This window comes from Ylistrum balloti, unplaced genomic scaffold (genome assembly GCF_031769215.1).
Source record: "Ylistrum balloti isolate Yb309-2 unplaced genomic scaffold, AGI_CSIRO_Ybal_v1 Utg369800, whole genome shotgun sequence".
Classification (NCBI taxonomy): domain Eukaryota; kingdom Metazoa; phylum Mollusca; class Bivalvia; order Pectinida; family Pectinidae; genus Ylistrum; species Ylistrum balloti.
In genome coordinates this window covers 1,689,180-1,711,063 of record NW_026781978.1, presented here as the reverse complement: position 1 = coordinate 1,711,063, position 21,884 = coordinate 1,689,180, and the positions used below count along the sequence as shown (strand labels likewise).

Genomic DNA, 21,884 nt, shown 5'->3' with positions numbered 1-21,884 from the left:
ACAGTCACTATCATTAATTAACTATCACAGCCACTATCACTAATTAACTACCATAGCCACTATCATTAATTAACTACCACAGCCACTATCATTAATTAACTACCACAGTCACTATCACTAATTCACTACCACAGTCTCTATAACTAACTACCACAGCCACTATCAATGATTAACTACCAGTCACTATCACTAATTAACTACCACAGTCACTATCACTAATTAACTACCAGTCACTATCACTAATTAACTACCACAGTCACTATCACTAATTCACTACCACAGTCTCTATAACTATTTAACTACCACAGTCTCTATAACTATTTAACTACCACAGCCACTATCAATGATTAACTACCAGTCACTATCACTAATTAACTACCAGTCACTATCACTAATTAACTACCACAGTCACTATCACTAATTCACTACCACAGTCTCTATAACTATTTAACTACCACAGTCTCTATAACTAATTAACTACCACAGCCACTATCACTAATTAATTAACTACCACAGTCACTATCACTAATTAACTACCATAGCCACTATCATTAATTAACTACCATAGCCACTATCATTAATTAACTACCACAGCCACTATCACTAATTAACTACCACAGTCACTATAACTAATTAACTACCACAGTCACTATAACTAATTAACTACCACAGTCACTATCATTAATGAACTACAACAGCCACTATCATTAATTAACTACCACAGCCACTATCACTAATTAACTACCACAGCCACTATCACTAATTAACTACCACAGTCACTATCACTAATTAACTACCACAGTCACTATCACTAATTCACTAATTAACTAATGAACTACACAGTATCATTAATTAACTATATCACTAATTAACTACCACAGTCACTATCACTAATTAACTACCGCAGCCACTATCATTAATTAACTACCACAGCCACTATCACTAATTAACTACCACAGCCACTATCACTAATTAACTACCACAGTCACTACAACTACCACGAAATTTTAACTTCACTAGTCACTTTTGAAGTCTCAACACTTTTTGAAGTTTTTCGGCTGGACATTGGATCTCATTTTCTTTGTATTCTTAATCTAAATGTTAACCTCGCTGTTCACAATAAGAAGCTATCAACTTATCAATACAGATATAAACACCATCTAGTCACTGTAACTAACCTTTACCACCTCAAATCAATTCTTACTTTTATCATCAATAAGATTTAATTACCTTTAACTTCTGTTTTTAGTCCGATTCATTAGATGATTTCTACAGGTTTCAGGTACAAATCATCATACGCTCTCTGCCAGTATATATTACTATAACTTTGTGACTTGAGAATATTTGTTCAAAATAGATGTTAACAGCTGCATGCAATTCTTGGGTGTAAATAAAGAATTAACTAAACAAGAATGGTTGCCATGAATGAACTGTGGGGACGCATGGTCAACGTGGTGTCTCCGCCTATGTCCAACATTACACTGATACACCTGTCATTATCACCTGTGATTTTCACCAGTGACTGATAGACCATTTATTGATAGCAATAAATTGTCCCGTAACCGGACTCTCTTTAACGAGGTTGATACCTGTTAACACCTATAATCATCACTGACCCTAACCAACTGTCCCCGAGTGGTTCATAAGGATTGGTAATTGGCCTGTAATATGATTCTTCGTAACTGTGTAGACATTTGTTAACACCTGTGATTAACCTCAGCAATAATAAGCATTGACCAGACAGGTGTGATTAGGTATAACGAGCAATATATCAGATGTAACAGGGCCCACAAGAAATTGTATGTTCTATATAACAAAGTTTCTTGAATGCCACACAACATCTTGATTAATTGTATATATTGGTGGGTCTATAACACAAAGATGTCTATAGGAGCTGGTGGCTGCCATATTCTTGCTAATCTATGCTTTAGACAATAAACTGATTCAGAAATTTTCATTTTTAGATTTATATCAAATGCTTCAGGACAACTTACTATTGGGGTGCCTCTATCTAATTTGTTTGAAATTTTACAACCTTTTCCAGTTCTTATATAAAATGATTCAATAATGCTGAAACAACATCCTTTATCTCATGTACTTTGCAAACTGTTTAATTATTTTGATATTTAAGGTGGAACAGATTTGCATATCTTTTTCACACTGTACCTCTGATTTAATGACATGTCAAATATGATTTCAGGTGATAACAGTTCAATGTCCAACCATATATACCAGATGGGAGTGTTTCAACAGCATCTGTCTCAGAACAGTTAAATCATGTATTAGTCGTAAGTTTTTTGTCACAGAAAGCATTAACTAGTGTCATCCAATCAATGATACAAAGTTTTAAGCTAATTGACTTCCATGGGACAGTACATTGTGACCACTTATGTATGACATGGAAGAGATCACTAATTTGATCGCTTTTTACTTTTGTCATTTTTTATCTCATAACACTATTTTTCAACTTTAAGTGTACACAAGGATAAACTATAACCATTTCAATTCCTGTGATTTTTTACCATCTTGTACACGGTATCTTTCATTCAAATATGCTTCACACCAGTCATTTGAGTGCTGAATGTGACAGTATAGTCATCAAAAATTCAAATATTAATTTTTTAACTGGTTGTGATATCAGAATACCTAATCAATTACAGACTAAGTGTTATCACAGTCTTTCATTCAAACAAAATGGGTAGCCTTCGATTCCTAACTTATAAGGTTAAAACTTGAAGGTTGATGTAAGAACATTCTAATGGATATGATTAACTTTTAACCTTATATATCCTTGAAAGGGTCACTCTTAATAGGAAAATATGTGCTAGTCTTCTAATCCTGCTAACTATAGGCCTAATAATTATTTTGATATTTAATGTGTAATAGATTTGTATATACTTTTACACTTCTGATATTGTGACATGTCAAATATGATTCCAGCTGACAACAGTTCAATGTCCAACCGTATATACCAGGTAGGAGTCACCTCTCAATTTTAGTTCTTGGTTCTAGGGAAGTGATACATTTCAAGTTTACAACATGTAAGTTAAAATCCAAGTCTGGTATTAAACTTTAGTACATCAATTTCAGCACATTATAGAAGTTAATGTAGAGTAATTAACATATATGTAAATCAGTTATATTCAATGTCACATGTGCCAGTTACCTGTTTGATGACAAAATTCACACAGAGATAGTATCAGTTAGATAACAAAAGGCACAAAGATTCTGCAGCCACATAAAGCCCCTGTCAAAACCTCCATAGAACATTAAAAGAAGGTAAATTTCCAATCATTTCTAAAACACCTGACAACTCATACAACAACAGGAAGATTTGGAACAATTAGGAAAATAATGTTCAATTAGTGATGAACAAATAACTATGTTCTGTTGTAAATGCTACAGTGAGTTAAACAGTGAAAACTCAAAAACTTCACTCTACATCATATACATGTAATTGAATATCTCAATACTATGATAGCAGCAAGTCTTACTTACGCTGGTGGACAGATGTTCGTGTTGCAAGCAATAGTCTGGGTGGCTGGACGAAGGTTGGGGTCACAATTGTCAATCGTCACAATGACATTGGTGTTTCTTTTCATGCACACAACTTTGGTTTGTTGCTTTCCTGGAAAAACACACAAGAAAGTCATATTTATAACTCCATCTGGCATCATAATATCTTCAGTAAACACTAAAACACATGATTTAAGATTATCAGTTTTTGTTTTCAAAATTTCAAGGAAAGTGATTCTGTTATAATGTTGATAATGTTTATGATTGATTAGTGTATATAAAGTTAGCTGTTTCAATAAGAATTGGTTTTGTAAGAGAGGTCATCACATTTTCAGTTTCAGGGATGGATGGAGCCAGCAGCCCTATCTTAAATTTAGTCGCACCAAGGTTTCGCAACAATCCAGGAAAGATCTAATCCTAATGAGGCGATTGTTGCCAATTTCTGTTAATACCTCCTTGGTTCATTTAAGAACACTTAATTCAGTACGACATTTCCTTGTTTGGCTCAGGATAAAGCCCTGAAACCTCTGGCTTTATAGATAACATTCCACTGAATAAATTTAAAGATGGAAAGTCTACCTTACCATGTCCTAGTTAAAGCAGGCAGCTACTTTCAGCAAGATTATAATTTCTCAGTCAAATACTGAGTAGCAAATAATTTGATGAAATATTCCGAAAAAATGTTTTTCTTCTTGTTTTTAATTTGTAGAGAAGACTAATGGAGATTAATACAAACTACCAGATAATCTATAATTTTAACAAAAAAGTAACAAAGTACTTATAAAAGTGAACAGTATCTGTATCCATCATTAATTAAAACAACATACTTCTACAAAGCATTTCTGTAATAAAACTCTATGTACATTTCTGTCCCTGTACACTATATCCTAATGTCTGTTGAAAGCCTTGTATAAAATATGTTAGTCATGGAACTGAAGCTGGTTTGATGGAGAGCTTGTATCATTTATACTCACTAACACTAACATCTTGGGGAGTTTTTAAATAGAAGCCCTGATACAAAGTGTAATAAAAGTAGAAACAGTGAAATGAAGATTTTATAATCAGTATTTGTGAAGCTGGTCTGCTTTATGGTAAAACCTGTATAGCTACTATCATAAAAGTATTAAGGTAAAGGGGAGATAATTCATCAGCACCAAAGTATTGTTGCCTTAGTTGGCATGAATGTTTAAGAAATTGATTTATCTATATATAACCTTGATATATCTAATTTACATCAGAAATCTTTATATTAACAAATCAATGACCTAAATCTGATGAAACCAGACAGGTATTTAAAGTACTATCTTTAATTTTTCACTTTCATTATATTTATACATAGCACATATCTGTTAAATGTATAAGTGATATAGCGGAGCCAGAAGTCAGTCACATCGCCCACTGGCTACATCTTCAGTAGAGATATACATCAGCCCAGCCCCTTGGTCTGCTTAAACAATTTAAAATTTGGTTATTATTCCAAGTATTTGATAATTCCGTTGGTTTCTCAAGTCTGATAACTTGGCCTGACTCCTGGCACTCATGTGTTACCCTGAAAACCCATTATCCGCCCCCATTCATACTTGCCTAATACACCTACACTTTATTTCTGTTCAATATCAGAAGCCAGTCATTTATCTTTTCAAGGATAAACAATTTTGACATAGGTTTTGTGATTTTCACAACAATAGTTCAAGATATGTTAACATTTATTGAGAAAGGAAGAGTCAGTTAGGACGCATCAGCAGCACTATAAAATACACATTTAGCTGAAATACTATCCTATATTAACTTTTAACTACCAACACAATGGCTTCTGTAAGACTGCAAACACTTGTCTAATTGTATAACCCCTAATGTCTAGGAATGTTTCAATGGAGATCCTGCCGGTATGTAATGTCAGAAAGATATAGGCAGAGAAAGATTAAAAAAGTTATTTATGGACCATTTTTTAAATATTTACAATCAACTTTTTAGACACTGATGAACCTATCATAATAACTCTTACATTCCAGGAGAAGCATATGCTTTGAGCTTTTACCAGAAACAAAACCCATCTATTTAAGCAATCATTATGCAGATCACGTAAAATATTACATTCCATTAGTAATCGGTTAGTACAAATTAGAATGCCCTGCTTACATGAATCCTTCTGTCAAAAAATCTCAGGAACCTGGTTCACTTGGTTATCATTAGTTGTTTGGAGATTGTAACAAATTTGAATCCATTTGTCCAAAATAATTCATTGGAACAAAACTGATACATCTTCATCCTTACAGACCTTAATCCAAGAATGTTATTGGCCAATTCCTTATTCAGGAAAAATACACTGAAAGGCTTAACACATTTGACTCCTGTGACCTTAAACAAGATTCAAGGTCATTCATTTAAACAAATTTGAAAAGTCTTCACTTCAACTTGGTTCTTGTACAATTATCAAATTATCTTTGATCATTATCTCCTTGTAACAGAGAAAATTTTCTGTTTAAACCTCCACAGCAAAAGCTCAATTACTTGCTGGTCAAAACGAGTTATAAAATATTTGCTCAGATTTCACAGACATACTTAACCATCAAACATCATATATTTAACACAAAAACACACTATCATTCCCTCTAGATTTGCTAGGCATATGCTTTAACTGGAATAACAATCTGTGCTTAATGTACTTACAGCCTGTTAACAGGTAAATCAATGTCATTCACCAGACTATTGTAAAGCTGCTGAAATGTCTTAAATTGTCTACACTAGACTTGTCAAGAATTTGTGGAGAAATCATAATAAACTCATAAAAGGTATGTCATGAATACTATAAAATCATATATTTTTATGGGGCTAAATTTTCGTGGTTTCTCAAAAAAGCATAATTATTGAGACATTTGAATTCCTACATAAATATATCTTGATAAATCTACTTCAAACTTTCAAGAGTTTGTTGACATATGAATTCGTAGATTAAGAATACCAATAACATCACTGAAAAAAAAAATCCCACAAAAATGAATAATTTTAAAGTAACAACTAAAATATTCTGAACATCCTCAGCTGTTCCCTTTACTAATTGTTGCTTAAGATTCAATTTGGACAGAATCTATACCAGACGATTCAAGTTGATGGATGAATGATAGAGTGTAACATTGTGTAACTCACTGGCAGTTCGGACCAGGTGAGCTAACGAAAGCAGACTCTACAAAATTTTCAAATCTCTGTAAACAAATGAAGGAGAAGTTGGTCCAAAAGGTATCCAAACTGCACAGAGCACAAAGTACACATGTATAATTAAGGTTACAGAACTTTACTGGTGTCAGCTAATCCCAATCTTTATGTCACTGATACTGAAATACCTACATCATGGAGAGACTAGCAAATCACTCAAGCATGTAAGTAAAGGTCACCCTTACAAATGTCCCAATTTGTCAAATTCTACTGAAAATTATTTACCACCATAACAATCAGCTGTAACTAAATAAGGGGCAAAAATGATGCATTTTTTTCCTCTGGAATAAAGCTGGAGGGGGTAGTGTGTACTTTAACAAGGTTTTCTAGGGGTCATGTGTCACATTACTATATAAGCCAGGATATTATTGTAAAATAACCTGTCATTCTGACAAAACAGTAAATTAACCTCAGTGAGGTAATCCTATTTAGAAAACATTACTTTTATATTCATGTCAAATTCAATGGGTTAGCGTTTTGTGTGGAGTTAGGACTTTTGCAGAGGATGTCCATTAACACTTACAGTGTTAGACAAAGTATAAAGATCAGATAAGTGTGGACTGTTCCCTGACAGCTACTGCAAAACTAAACTTTAAATAAGATTACAGTGTTTAGTTAGGTGGTAAGAAGATGACACATCCAAATAAAGCATCAGATGTTTAAATCTTATTAAATGCAATAAAGTGTCACCACATCCCAATATCACAGAACTATCACATAATGAGATCACCATGTCCTAATATGAGAGCTCTTACATAATGAGGTAACCTAGGACACCATGTCCCAATATCTCACATATTAAGCTCACCTTGTCACAGTATCCCTATGCCAATTCTTACATAATGAGGTCACCACGTCCTAATATGCAGAGTTCTCACATATTAAGGTCACCTTGTCACAGTTACACTGGATTTGCATAAGTCGCCTCAATATGAGCTCGGACATAAAAAGTTCAACACTCCAAACATCACTTGAGCTCTGAGCTGAGGTCACTATGTCCAAATATCACTAAGCTCTGACAATGAAGTCACCATGTCTCAACAGTACTGAGCTCTGACCTTTTTTATGAGTTTGTCTAATGACGTCACCATATTCCAAATTCATTGACGTCACATGGGACCAACTTTTGTTTTTAAAAAGATCTTTTTTAAGAAACATCTAATAAAATTAAATATCATACATTCATGGTGTAGTTATATGAAAAGTTTCAATTGTTAGAGATGTGGTAGACCCTTGTAATATTCACCAAGTCAAAATAGTAAAAATTACTGTAAAATCTTTATGGGCCGATTCATTCATGGTAGGAAAGAGATTGAAACATCACAGGATCCTCAGTTTCACAGATGTGCATAACCACAACATCAAAACCACACATGAAAATCTAACCACAAACTCCCATGAAGGTGTGAATGTGTGATAAATAGGTAGTTTATAGGTTCAATAGTAATTTACTAGATGCTAGTGTTATCATGAACCTTCTAATTGGATATGAACCACATGTCGTGGTTTCTTCCTTCAGGATCTGTACAATATTGTGTATTACTCTGAGCAGTTTGTTTATAGTTCCTTCTATGTATAAGCTACTGATTATAGTGACTATCTTTAAACATCTAAATTTAGAAAATTTGTAAATATATCAGAACCTCATTGGTCAAAAACATATTAAAAACATTTTCTAATTTTCACAAAAATTTAAAATTTAAAACAAATCAGGTGTAATAGTCAATAATTACCATCTACTTCAGAGTGAGATTGAGGATAATTCTCCGAACGATGGGCCTTCGTTCTGGATGTACACAACAAATACTCTGCTATTTTATGAGATATAAAAATGGTGAACAAAGAAAAATAACCCTATATTGAAAGACACAGTGAAATGATTTCAATAAGATTAGCAATAAAGAAAAATAACTACACAAAAAGAGATGAAGAAAGGGTAAAAAAGTTTGCACAAAGTGAGGAATAAAGGGAGATAACTCAATACGAAGCAAGGAATAAGTTAAAAATAAATAAATAAAAAAATGCTTGGAAAGCTTATTTTTCTCTGATTGCCTAATGCCCTACAAACAGTTAATGTTCTTTCAGGATGACCTACTGTATACAAGATGAGTGCATGTGTTTGTGGGAGGCTGCCATGTTTGATATGTTCATGTAAGCCTCTTTCTGAGAGTACAGAAATGAAACTGACTTTATAGCACTACTACACTGTAGGAATTTCCACAAGACACTCCATTCACATTATACTGACAATAGGCAAACAAGCCGTTACACTACCATAGTGCTGAACATTAAGCACAGAGTAGTATCTTAAGTTTTAAATATTCTGTTATGCCTTGGGAACCAGGGGACATAACCCAAAGCTTTTCTCGGTGAATGCTTAACTAAAGGACAAAACTGAAGCAATGCCAAGGGAGCTATTTCAAAGAAATTGTTGTTCAGAAAGAAAAGATCAGATTTAAAATTTAGTCACTTCTTTTAAATCATGTTATTAGGCCTAAAGGTCTATACCTTTTAAAGAAATATCATTGAACATTTTCCCCCTAAACTTTTCAAGCAGAAAAAACTTAATAAGGAATTTACAAAAATAAAGACCATTTGTGCGATGAAAGTTAAAATGACTTTAAAAAGAACACATACCTCATCATTCATAAAAGTTCTGTCCATCTGTGAGTATGATTCAAATATTTATCAATTATATTTGATTAATTATCTTCAATACAAGAAATGTAATGAACATCCAGTTGTGACAAGCACCATAACAACAATTAATTTTGACTTGAATGTGGTCCCACTGTTCCACACTCTAATACTGACACGTCAGGGCCATGAAAATAGGTGAATGATGTAATTCAATCTGATGGTTGGTCCCTTGGTAACAACTGTGTAGCCCTAACTAACTCCTGGTCCATTCTGAACTATGATCAGCAGGGCGACACATAATTAAGTAAAAGTGCCAGTGAGGTGGCAGAAATGAAGTCGCAGACTATCTTAAAACAGTCTCATGCATATACCCTGACCATAATCAATGTAAGTGATACTTAGTGCATATGGAAATTTCAATATTTAATGACCATAACTTCACATTATCTGTGAAGTCCTCTATCACAGATAATAAAGATGTGTCCCCTATTTTTCTCACCTTTTTAACAATGCACCATCAACGCCAAAGAAATATGTTGAACACTGTTGAACACTGTTAACAAATCAAACCTTTAACACTACTTAGCACAGAGGTATCAATTCAATAAATGTAGACAACTTAGAATTACAAAGCATTGATTTCATATTTGACGTCACAGTTCTCTTGTTAAACCTGTCTTCTGATATTGTGTATTCCTTAGAACTTGTTTAAGCCCAATTCTGTTATAAATACTCTCAGTTGGTCTGGTCATTACTTATGTACTTAGATATCTGTTGATATGTGTAAAGTGTATGGACCTCCAACATGTGGATCTGATGTTATTAAGACCACTTATTCATTCTGAACCAGACAACAGCATCTAGAGACTGGTGCTAGTCTCTATCAGATTATCATAACAGACAGTATCTCCCCACTGATTACAACTAAGTACAGGTAACGCACAGGTAAACAAGCGTGCCTCATTTAACTATAGTGTATAATTTACATTTTTGGCCTAATGTGTCCAAAACCACTCCATTGTCCATGCTTACATTGGACATTTGTTGGCGACTTAATTTCAACATTTCAGTTCTCCCATGTAAACACAGACATGGTCTTTGTATCTGCCTATGGTCACAGAACTCCATAGTTTCATTGATAAAATCATAACACTACACTTTACCAGAAACAAATTTACCTTTAATGATCAATGGGTGATGATTAAGCAAGGATATTTCTCTTTATACTTCTGGATGTTACTGTGGCCTCGTCTCGTATTGCTATACATATACCGGTATGTTGGCCTAGCACAAATCAAAGTTTTCAACTTCACACTCTGGATTTGGCATTAAGCAAAGTGAAATTTCCTTGTTCATGAATAAATTTTCAGCAATTCAAATCAGGAAATATACTACTTCGAAATATGCTTTTTTTTTTTACTTCCATAAGAGGGGACGGGGTGGGGGTGGGGGGGTGGGGGCTTTACATATGTTGTAGTTATCATGTCCTAATGTCCTGAACAAATAGCCGAGTAAGATGTATCAGTAAACTCACAGAAGGCTGTAGTTGAACGGTTTAGGAATCATTGTTCAAATCTATTATCAATACCTCAAGGTGGAGGAAATTTGTTATTATCCTTATTGGCAGTAAAACATGGAGATATATTTATTTCTGTTTGGTATGATTCAACTTACAGTGACTGCCAGACAAATATACAAAAAATGCAAATCCAAGAGGGTTGTTAGTAAATTAGGGGAATGGTGTTAATTCCATCTGACTAGGAAACACATTGGCAGATCGCTTGAATTTCCGGTATTTTTTCTTCATTTCTAAAAAGGTTTTAATCTGCTTTATACAAAGATGAAATAATGTTGAAACAATTAAGCAGATAAAAATGAGCTTGCATTTGCACATTTCCCGCCCCCTTTCAATATGAAGGCAAATGGCTGGTTTATTATAAGGCACTGGGCAATATATAGGAAAAAATTCTTTTCATCTTTCAACAAAATGCTTTTCAGATATCTACAGTTTGGTTCAAATATAGCTGATATATAGAGAACAACTGTGAAATATGCTTTAAACATGTCGTGGATACATCAACTTAAGTGAAACTACAGACATTTCAAACCCAATCACTGACATATCCAAATGCTTGTTTGGCACGTCACAAAACTATTTTTTCCCTTTTCCATGTGAACAATGTCTCCAGGATATGGGATTGTTGTCACAAATCTGTAATATTCCTTTGGACAAATTTCTGACATGCCTGAGTTTTTTGTAGGATTTGAGATTTTATAAATAAAGTAACATAATGATTAAATCCACATGCTTTCTATGGTGTTGTTAAGAAAAGTTTTCTTTAATCTATTGTTTTTTTATATCCACCGCTGATATTTCATTCCCTATTGTTATCAATACATTATACTCATTCGCAATCAATACTTGAACTTCTATACACATAATTTTGCTAGACTGTGTTTGTGATACTTCACTTTATCACTAGACTGTGTTTGTGATACTTCACTTTATCACTAGACTGTGTTTGTGATACTGCTACACTTTATCACTTGATACTTCACTTATTCACTAGACTGTGTTTGTGATACTTCTACACTTTATCACTAGACTGTGTTTGTGATACTTCACTTTATCACGAGACTGTGTTTGTGATACTACTACACTTTATCACTAGACTGTGTTTGTGATATTACTACACTTTATCACTAGACTGTGTTTGTGATACTACTACACTTTATCACTAGACTGTGTTTGTGATACTTCACTTTATCACTAGACTGTGTTTGTGATACTACTACACTTTATCACTTGACTGTGTTTGTGATACTACTACACTTTATCACTAGACTGTGTTTGTGATACTTCACTTTATCACTAGACTGTGTTTGTGATACTACTACACTTTATCACTAGACTGTGTTTGTGATACTTCACTTTATCACGAGACTGTGTTTGTGATACTACTACACTTTATCACTAGACTGTGTTTGTGATATTACTACACTTTATCACTAGACTGTGTTTGTGATACTACTACACTTTATCACTAGACTGTGTTTGTGATACTTCACTTTATCACTAGACTGTGTTTGTGATACTACTACACTTTATCACTAGACTGTGTTTGTGATATTACTACACTTTATCACTAGACTGTGTTTGTGATACTTCACTTTATCACTAGACTGTGTTTGTGATACTTCACTTTATCACTAGACTGTGTTTGTGATACTACTTCACTTTATCACTTGACTGTGTTTGTGATACTTCACTTTATCACTAGACTGTGTTTGTGATACTACTACACTTTATCACTAACTGTGTTTGTGATAGGTCACTACACTTTATCACTAAACTGTGTTTGTGATACTTCACTTTATCACTAGACTGTGTTTGTGATACTACTACACTTTATCATACTACTACACTTTATCACTTGACTGTGTTTGTGATACTTCACTTTATCACTAGACTGTGTTTGTGATACTACTACACTTTATCACTAGACTGTGTTTGTGATACTTCACTTTATCACTAGACTGTGTTTGTGATACTACTACACTTTATCACTTGACTGTGTTTGTGATACTTCACTTTATCACTAGACTGTGTTTGTGATACTACTACACTTTATCACTAGACTGTGTTTGTGATACTACTACACTTTATCACTAGACTGTGTTTGTGATACTACACTTTATCACTAGACTGTGTTTGTGATACTACTACACTTTATCACTAGACTGTGTTTGTGATACTACTACACTTTATCACTAGACTGTGTTTGTGATACTTCACTTTATCACGAAGACTGTTTGTGATACTAAGATCACTAGACTGTGTTTGTGATACTACTACACTTTATCACTAGACTGTGTTTGTGATACTACACTTTATCACGAGACTGTGTTTGTGATACTACTACAGTTTATCACTAGACTGTGTTTGTGATACTACTACACTTTATCACTAGACTGTGTTTGTGATACTTCACTTTATCACTAGACTGTGTTTGTGATACTTCACTTTATCACTAGACTGTGTTTGTGATACTACACTTTATCACTAGACTGTGTTTGTGATACTACTACACTTTATCACTTGACTGTGTTTGTGATACTTCACTTTATCACGAGACTGTGTTTGTGATACTACTACAGTTTATCACTAGACTGTGTTTGTGATACTACTACACTTTATCACTAGACTGTGTTTGTGATACTTCACTTTATCACTAGACTGTGTTTGTGATACTTCACTTTATCACTAGACTGTGTTTGTGATACTTCACTTTATCACTAGACTGTGTTTGTGATACTACTACACTTTATCACTAGACTGTGTTTGTGATACTTCACTTTATCACGAGACTGTGTTTGTGATACTACTACAGTTTATCACTAGACTGTGTTTGTGATACTACTACACTTTATCACTAGACTGTGTTTGTGATACTTCACTTTATCACTAGACTGTGTTTGTGATACTTCACTTTATCACTAGACTGTGTTTGTGATACTACTACACTTTATCACTAGTCTGTGTTTGTGATACTACACTTTATCACTGAAGGCTTTCTCTGTAATATGAGATGTTGATTTAATACAATAAGCATTATGTTTTATTTGCAATATATTTTTTACCTCCCCCTACCATGAAAAGTCCTCAAATATCATGCCAGTAATTGAACTGGATACACATCTCATGGTCTCCATAGTTGTTATTATACATCAGATAAGTGTAACGAATATGAGGATTTTGTAGAAATACTGTTTAACGATAAAAGTTTGTATTACAAGACATTCTAAAGAGCTTCTAAACAAGATTTGATACAATGTATATAGGCACCTCAGTATCATATAGACAGATTGACTTCAATAAAGTTTGTCAAGATTTAAAGTTTAGAAGTCTAGATTTGACTATATAGTTAACGGATCCAAATCAGTAGACATATTTCCTGTCCACGTATGTATACTGTTCCTGGACCACCATGGGTGATTAACACAAAATGACACTGATAATGGTTTAACAAATCACTATACAAGTCTGCCTCCTACTTAACATATAATGGCAATCGTAAATATTCACCACCAAGTCTATTGTGTTCATGTAAATTTAGAAAAATACACCCTAAAGGTGACAACCCTCACAACTCAGGTCATAGCAGTAACACATGTTCCAGTGAAAGTCTGACCTTAAGGTGACCAAGCCTGTCACATGTTTCTCTGGAAACATGACACATCACCGTGGTGATATTTGTTGGTGGTCATGGTTAGACAGAAGCTTGCCCCTCCTCACTTCATATATAAACTGGAGGCAGTTTGAATTGTGACTGATGATGAGGACCTGTCGTCACAGATTTGAAGCTCTGTTAGATACAGAATGATGACTGAGTTAATGTATTGTTATTGTTTATGTTTCCTACACTGACATCCTGAACACTCATTGTAAAGGATATCACAAATGTCAAAGGGGGCTTGGACAAGGGCCACAACAGGAAGAATATTGGCTTGACAGCACAGGAAAGGAGAGTTCATCTTATCTTTTCTGATGACATTAAATACAGTAGAACCTCATTATCTCAAAATTGGCAGGACCGTGGAAAAACCTTGAGTTATCACAGTAATACTGTGATAACCAGCGTAATGTGTGCACCTACGTTAAGTGTGCATGTCCCTTTGATGGCTAAAAATGGTAAAAAAAAACTTCTACCTGCAAAATATGTGCACTTAAATATTCTATCAAAATTGATCTCTGGGAGTAAAGAAATTGATCTTAAAATGTTAAGCTAACACATCAGGGTTGAGTAGAGTAAGTGAAACTGAACTCAAAATGTCTACTTACCTTTGCCACAGGGTTCAGTACAGTTAGTGAAGCTGTACTGTAACTGTCTACTTACCTTTGCCACAGGGTTCGGTACAGTTAGTGAAGCCAGCTATCCTCCAGTAGTAGTTCACACTGTCAGGAATATTCTGGGCAGAAAGTTTGGGAACAACCTCATTACTGATAGTGTCACCAACATAGGCCCAACCATTTCTTGGTTGGTAGTTGCCTGATTGTTGACCCACTGTCTGTGACAACTGCTGTCGATAAGCAGGGTCAAAGGGGTCAAACTGACCACTAGTTACTGGAGTCCTATGGTAATCTGGACCATATTGATTGAACTGGTAAGACCTATCTCTGGTCTGCACTGGATTATTGTCACTTCTAGGGTTGGTCCCTTTGGCCCGGCCATTGCTTGTTTCCAAGGCAAGATTCTGATTTCCAGAAGTGTCATGGTTTGCTCGGTAAACAGGATTCTCCAGGACCCTAATGTTTCTCTGGTTGCCATGGTTACTTTGGTTTCTATGGTGACCACTGTGTTGTTTTCTACGATTGGTACCCTTATTGTTAATGGCTGCAAGGTACTTGTCCATTAAATGAGAGGGAATAGTGAACTGGTACTTAATTCCTGGGTTCCATCGATAATACAGGAGCTGAAAAAACACAACATATTTAGTCAAAACAAGAAAGTTGTTTCTCGTTCCATGCCAGAAACATATTTCTGCTATCTACAAATATTTACCAGTGCAGATATTTACTCCTTGCCTTCCATATTTCACTATTTGACCTTTGCATTTAAACTTGAACTTTGACCATAACCTTATTTCATTTTGATCAACTCTGCTTCATAATAGTACAACAATATATATATATCTGTAACAGTAGAATTTTTAGAATCTGACCTTAACCTGAAGTCAGGTGACTTGCCTCAAGAATTAGGTCAATTTTTCTTCAAAGCATTGTATGAAATACATGCAAAATATTTGCTTAGAAATGGCGACCTTTTGCTGAAGATCAAAGTGACTTAATTACAGTGTAATGAATGGTGTCTGTATGTGATGTTTATTTCAGCATCTGTTAAATGGTTCAAGAGTTAGAAGAAGAAAATCTGTCTTACACACCAACTATAGATGGTAAACCTAACTTGAGACAACCTATCTATACCTGATATACACAGACCTGTCAATGAGACCATCTGTCTGTTAAATAGACAGTCCTGCCTTAGAGACCACCTGTCTGTTAAATAGACAGTCCTGCCTTAGAGACCACCTGTCTGTTAAATAGACAGTCCTGCCTTAGAGACCACCTGTCTGTTAAATAGACAGTCCTGCCTTAGAGACCACCTGTCTGTTAAATAGACAGTCCTGCCTTAGAGACCACCAATCTGTAACTTCCTTACATTAGATTGCTTGTAACTTCAGAAATGCCTATCTCAGAGACCATCTGTTTGTTACTTCAGACACACTTGCCTTACAGACCATCTGTTTTTTAACTTCAGACACATTTTCCTTGAGACCAACTGTCTATTACTTCAGACACACCTGTCTTTAACTTCAGACACACCTGTCTTTAACTTCAGACACATCTCCCTTGAGATCAACTGTCTGTTTCTTCAAACACACCTGCCTTACAGACCACGTGAATGTAACTTCAGACACACTTGTCTTACAGACCACCTTACTGTAACTTTAGACACATCTGCCTTAAAGACCACCTGACTATAACTTCAGACACACCTGTCTTACAGACCACCTGACTCTTACTTCAGACACACCTGTCTTACAGACCACCTGTCTGCAAGTTCAGACATACTTATCTTAAAGAAAACCTGTTACTTCTGACACACCTTATAAAAAACATATATAGTCTTTACAGTCTGTTACTGATACAAATCTGTTTAACCATCATTATGCCATAGGTACTGCATTAGTCCAATATTATCTTTTACTAAATAGTGTATGCTATAACTAAACGGAACTGTTGAGTAACTGTTTAACTTAGATGATTGTAGAAAATAAATGTTTTTATTTTACACTTTATTGTTACAAAGTGTTTAACAATGTTCTATATAACATACTATAGCTAAGTCATCATTATTCTACAAGTAAGTCTTTAAGAAATTTTCTTTTGTTCCTAAAGTGTGAAATCAGCAGCTTCAGAGCATGTTACAAATACTCAATCTTTGTAATTTTTTACAAGTAAGTTTGACAGGGATGAGAGAATGTTCCACAACAATATCTGGTTTTTATTTCTAGAGTTAATGATATATGTTGTTTATTTTAAGTGTTAATGATGGCAAGATAGGTGTACATTTTCTGTCTATTTTTATCTCCACCAAGCACCTGCAGTGCAAGATAATGAAATTGAAAGTTCTTGCAACATCAGAAGGTAATTTTTTTCACAAGATTCACACATGGGGTTATTTCCCTTCAACTTAAGACTCAAGCTTTAACCTATATAATTTGTTTCAAACTAAAGTTTTGACGAGTAAAAAATTCAGTCACCTTAGTATCGGTACAAACTTTCAGATCTCCATGTCTACCAATATAAGTAATGGTACAAATTGTAAGGTCTGCAACATATCAAATGAATTGGACCATATTTTCCATCAGCTCTTATTAAAAAGGTAAAAAAAGTTTTTTGGAATTTGATATTTATATCATGAATACAACACAGAAATGTGATCGTTAAATTGTAGGGACATTCAACAAGACTGGTGTCTATCTTCACAACCCACTTCCATTTTTATCATCTCCTTGGCAATCAACCAAAATCTAGTAACAGTGGGTATAAATCAGAGGAGAAAGTGGAATTATTATAGACCGAAGGTGTGGGTAGATACATTAATGATGTAATAATCAGTGGTCCACCATATATATGTAACTAACTATGTGGTCAATGGCAGTTAGTCATTCAGGACTTCCTGTCTGGTCATTAGTGGTCAATCAATATCAACTTTCATCTGGTCATTGGTGGTCAACCTTTAATAACTTTTGACAGGTCACAAATGGTAAACCATTAATAACTATAGTCTTTGGTGGTCAATCATTAAATATGATGGTCATTGGCTGTCAATCATTAATAACGATGGTCATTGGTGGTCAATCATTAATAACGATGGTCATTGGTGGTCAATCATTAATAACTATGGTCATTGGTGGTCAATTATTAATAACGATGGTCATTGGTAGTCAATCATTAATAACGATGGTCATTGGTGGTCAATTATTAATAACGATGGTCATTGGTGGTCAGTCATTAATAACGATGGTCATTGGTGGTCAATCATTAATAACGATGGTCATTGGTGGTCAATCATTAATAACGATGGTCATTGGTGGTCAATCATTAATAACGATGGTCATTGGTGGTCAATCATTAATAACGATGGTCATTGGTGGTCAATCATTAATAACGATGGTCATTGGTGGTCAATCATTAATTACGATGGTCATTGGTGGTCAATCATCAATAACAACGGTCATTGGTGGTCAATCATTAATAAGGATGGTCCTGGTGGTCAATCACCAATAACTATGGTCACTGGTGGTCAATCATTTATACTTATTGTCATTGGTGGTCAGTCATTAATAACTATGGTCACAGGTGGTCAATCATCAATAACTATGGTCACTGGTGGTCAATCATTTATACTTATTGTCATTGGTGGTCAATCATTAATAACTATGGTCACAGGTGGTCAATCATCAATAACTATGGTCACTGGTGGTCAATCATTAATACTTATTGTCATTGGTGGTCAATCATTAATAACTATGGTCACAGATGGTCAATCATCAATAACTATGGTCACAGGTGGTCAATCATCAATAACTATGGTCACTGGTGGTCAATCATTGATAACTATGGTCACTGGTGGTCAATCATTTATACTTATTGTCTCTGGTGGTCCATCATCAATAACTATGGTCACTGGTGGTCAATCATTTATACTTATTGTCACTGGTGGTCAATCATTTATAGTTATTGTCATTGGTGGTCAGTGATTAATAATTTTCATTTTGTTCATTGTTGGTCAAGTGGTTCAGATGTGTTATAGAGACAGAGATGACGAAATAGTCTAATGGTAGACAATGACATGTGTACCACAGCTGTGTGAGTGGTTCAGGTGTGTTATAGAAGTAGAGATGTGAAAGTTTAAGTCTAATGGCCGACAATGACAAGTTGAACACAGCTGTGGATCAGCTAATTGTGTTTACTTTTCACTATTCTGTCTACAGGTAAGTAGTTCTCACCATTACAGGACACAGGACTTACACTCACCTGAACTACATGCATCATGAATAACATTTCTTCAAAATAACAAATAGATGTCCTAAAACCATGAAACTGTATTCTTTTAATCATTTGTTGGTTTATAGTACGTAGTAAGCCAAATACATACACTGGGACAGTAGATTTAACTCACAATCAGCAACACCCTTTTCCCACCAAAAATATAGAGTTTATCTCATGTAAAAATTATAGAAAAGGAGTGAACAGGGCGGGGCTCTCAACACCACAAAAACGTTAACTTCCTGCTTTTGATGTTTTGATTGTACAAGATTTAAGTATAATGGTTAACTTCATGGTACTTTACCAGCTTAGACAGCCAGCTACCACATCCTATACAACTCCATTAGAAAACACTAAACAAGGGATCCCAGAGGGGTCTTGCCACCCACCATCATTTGATCTTTATTTGTTCTTTAGAAGTGGGGCCATTTTTTCTCTCTTTCTTCTATTTCTGCTCTTAATCATATGAAACTTCAAATTTTCACTGAAGAATTAGTATTAATAATTTTTAACTGTCAAATCCAAGATGGTACCCTGTCAGCCATTTTTTCTTTTTCTAATCAATCCCAAAATCAAAAGTGTACAAACACGGACCAAAGGTTACCTACAAAAGGCGCAAAATCTATCCTCAACGCATAGTGATAATAAACTTTCATAGCTGAAATCCAAGATGGCGACCATGCCGGCCATTTTGTTTATCTAATCAGTCCCAAAGTCAAATGGGTAAAACTAGGGATCAACAGGAACCTATATATGAAGTTTTAGAAAGACCATCCAGCATTTCCAAACCATAGTGATAACAAACTTTCATAGTCAAAATCAAAAATGGCTACTAGTTAGCCATTTTGTTTTTCTGATCAGTCCCAAAACAAAAGTCACTACTGAGGACCAAGGGGAACCCACAAATAAAATTTAAGAAAGATCCCTTCACTATTTCTCAAGAAATAGCCTTTGGAAAAATTCTTCCCAGATGGACAATCAACCATGCATGTAGGTCAATTTCAATAGCTCACCACAGTGTAATGGCCATCATTATACAGCCAACCTATTCAAACAATGATGAATGAATTCATTGATAGTGCAAATATCTTGTGTTTTAGTATCATCATGATTCCGGTTGGACTAATTGGAAGGTATGTGTGGTATATCAATGGAAGGAACATAACCAGCAATATCATATAGGGACTTCATGCTGATCACATTTCTTATCATTTAAGTGGCATATTAAGCTATGATAAGTACAATATCATGTGAAAAACATACAATTTCTTAATTTCAATTTTAAGTTTTCAATTCATGCAGACCGCAATGTAATATCATAAACAGGATATCTTGCGACATATCAGTTCACAATATTATCAAAAGTTAAGGAGTTTTGACTAAGACCAAGAACAACATATTTGAAGACAGAATATTCCATTTGAATAGATTTGTATGATTTAGACTGTAAGATATTTGTTTTCAGTGATTTTTCGTTCGTCTCATTTTCAAAAAGTTTACCATAAAGTGCCAGAGCTGAGAAAAGCACTTTTGTTAAGACATTCAATAAACAACATGAACAAAAATATGTAATAAGATAAACACATGCCTGCATCTACTGGCATTCAGTTGCTAATGAGTAAAAATAAGTATTTAATTGCTTCCCATTTAATATCATATGTATTTCATGAGTATTACAGAATATCTATATTTCACACGAGTGACAAATATAATTATTTCTACCACATAAGTGAAAGATTATAAATTAATCAATTTCATTTTCATTACATTTTAAATGAAAAACACAGATAGAAAAAAGCTTATCAAAGCAAAAAAAAAAACAAAAAAAAACTAGCATTTAAAATTGTTTAGGCTTATCAAAGATGTTTGATAGTTTGAAGTTCAAAAAACAAAAAAACAAAAAAAAACTAGCATTTAAAATTGTTTAGGCTATATGTACAAGTGCAATCTTTGATGTTTGATAGTCTGAAGTTATGATGTGATAGTCTGTAGTTATGCTGTGATAATTTGAAGTTATGCTGTGATAGTTTGAAGTTATGATGTGATAGTCTGAAGTTCTGCTGTGATAGTTTGAAGTTATGCTGTGATAGTCTGAAGTTATGCTGTGATAGTCTGAAGTTCTGCTGTGATAGTTTGAAGTTATGCTGTGATAGTCTGAAGTTATTCTGTGATAGTTTGATGTTATGCTTGACAATAATATAATGCCATTTTGAATGTTGGTTGTTGTAACATTTCATACTGTTATCAGGTATGAATTGATAACAAAACTGTTATATATACCAAATTGGAGAAACCATGAAATATACACAGTAAAGATTGGATGGAAAACTAACTTTTCAACCCGAACTTCATTTGTGTCTAGATGGAAAAAATATGCAAATTTCAATACAGTGAAAAA

General features: G+C 34.3%; 1 protein-coding gene across 1 annotated transcript in view; it reads right to left on the bottom strand.

Moving 5' to 3' along the window:
* Positions 1 to 21,884, bottom strand: part of LOC132544506 (ADAMTS-like protein 4) — a 148,874-nt gene that overhangs the window by 27,079 nt on the left and 99,911 nt on the right. The window contains exons 9-10 of the mRNA XM_060208109.1: positions 15,267 to 15,843; positions 3,499 to 3,628 (exon numbers count right to left, since the gene is read on the bottom strand). Of these exons, the coding sequence (XP_060064092.1) occupies positions 3,499 to 3,628; positions 15,267 to 15,843 (707 nt within the window). The remainder of the gene's footprint in view (positions 1 to 3,498; positions 3,629 to 15,266; positions 15,844 to 21,884) is intronic.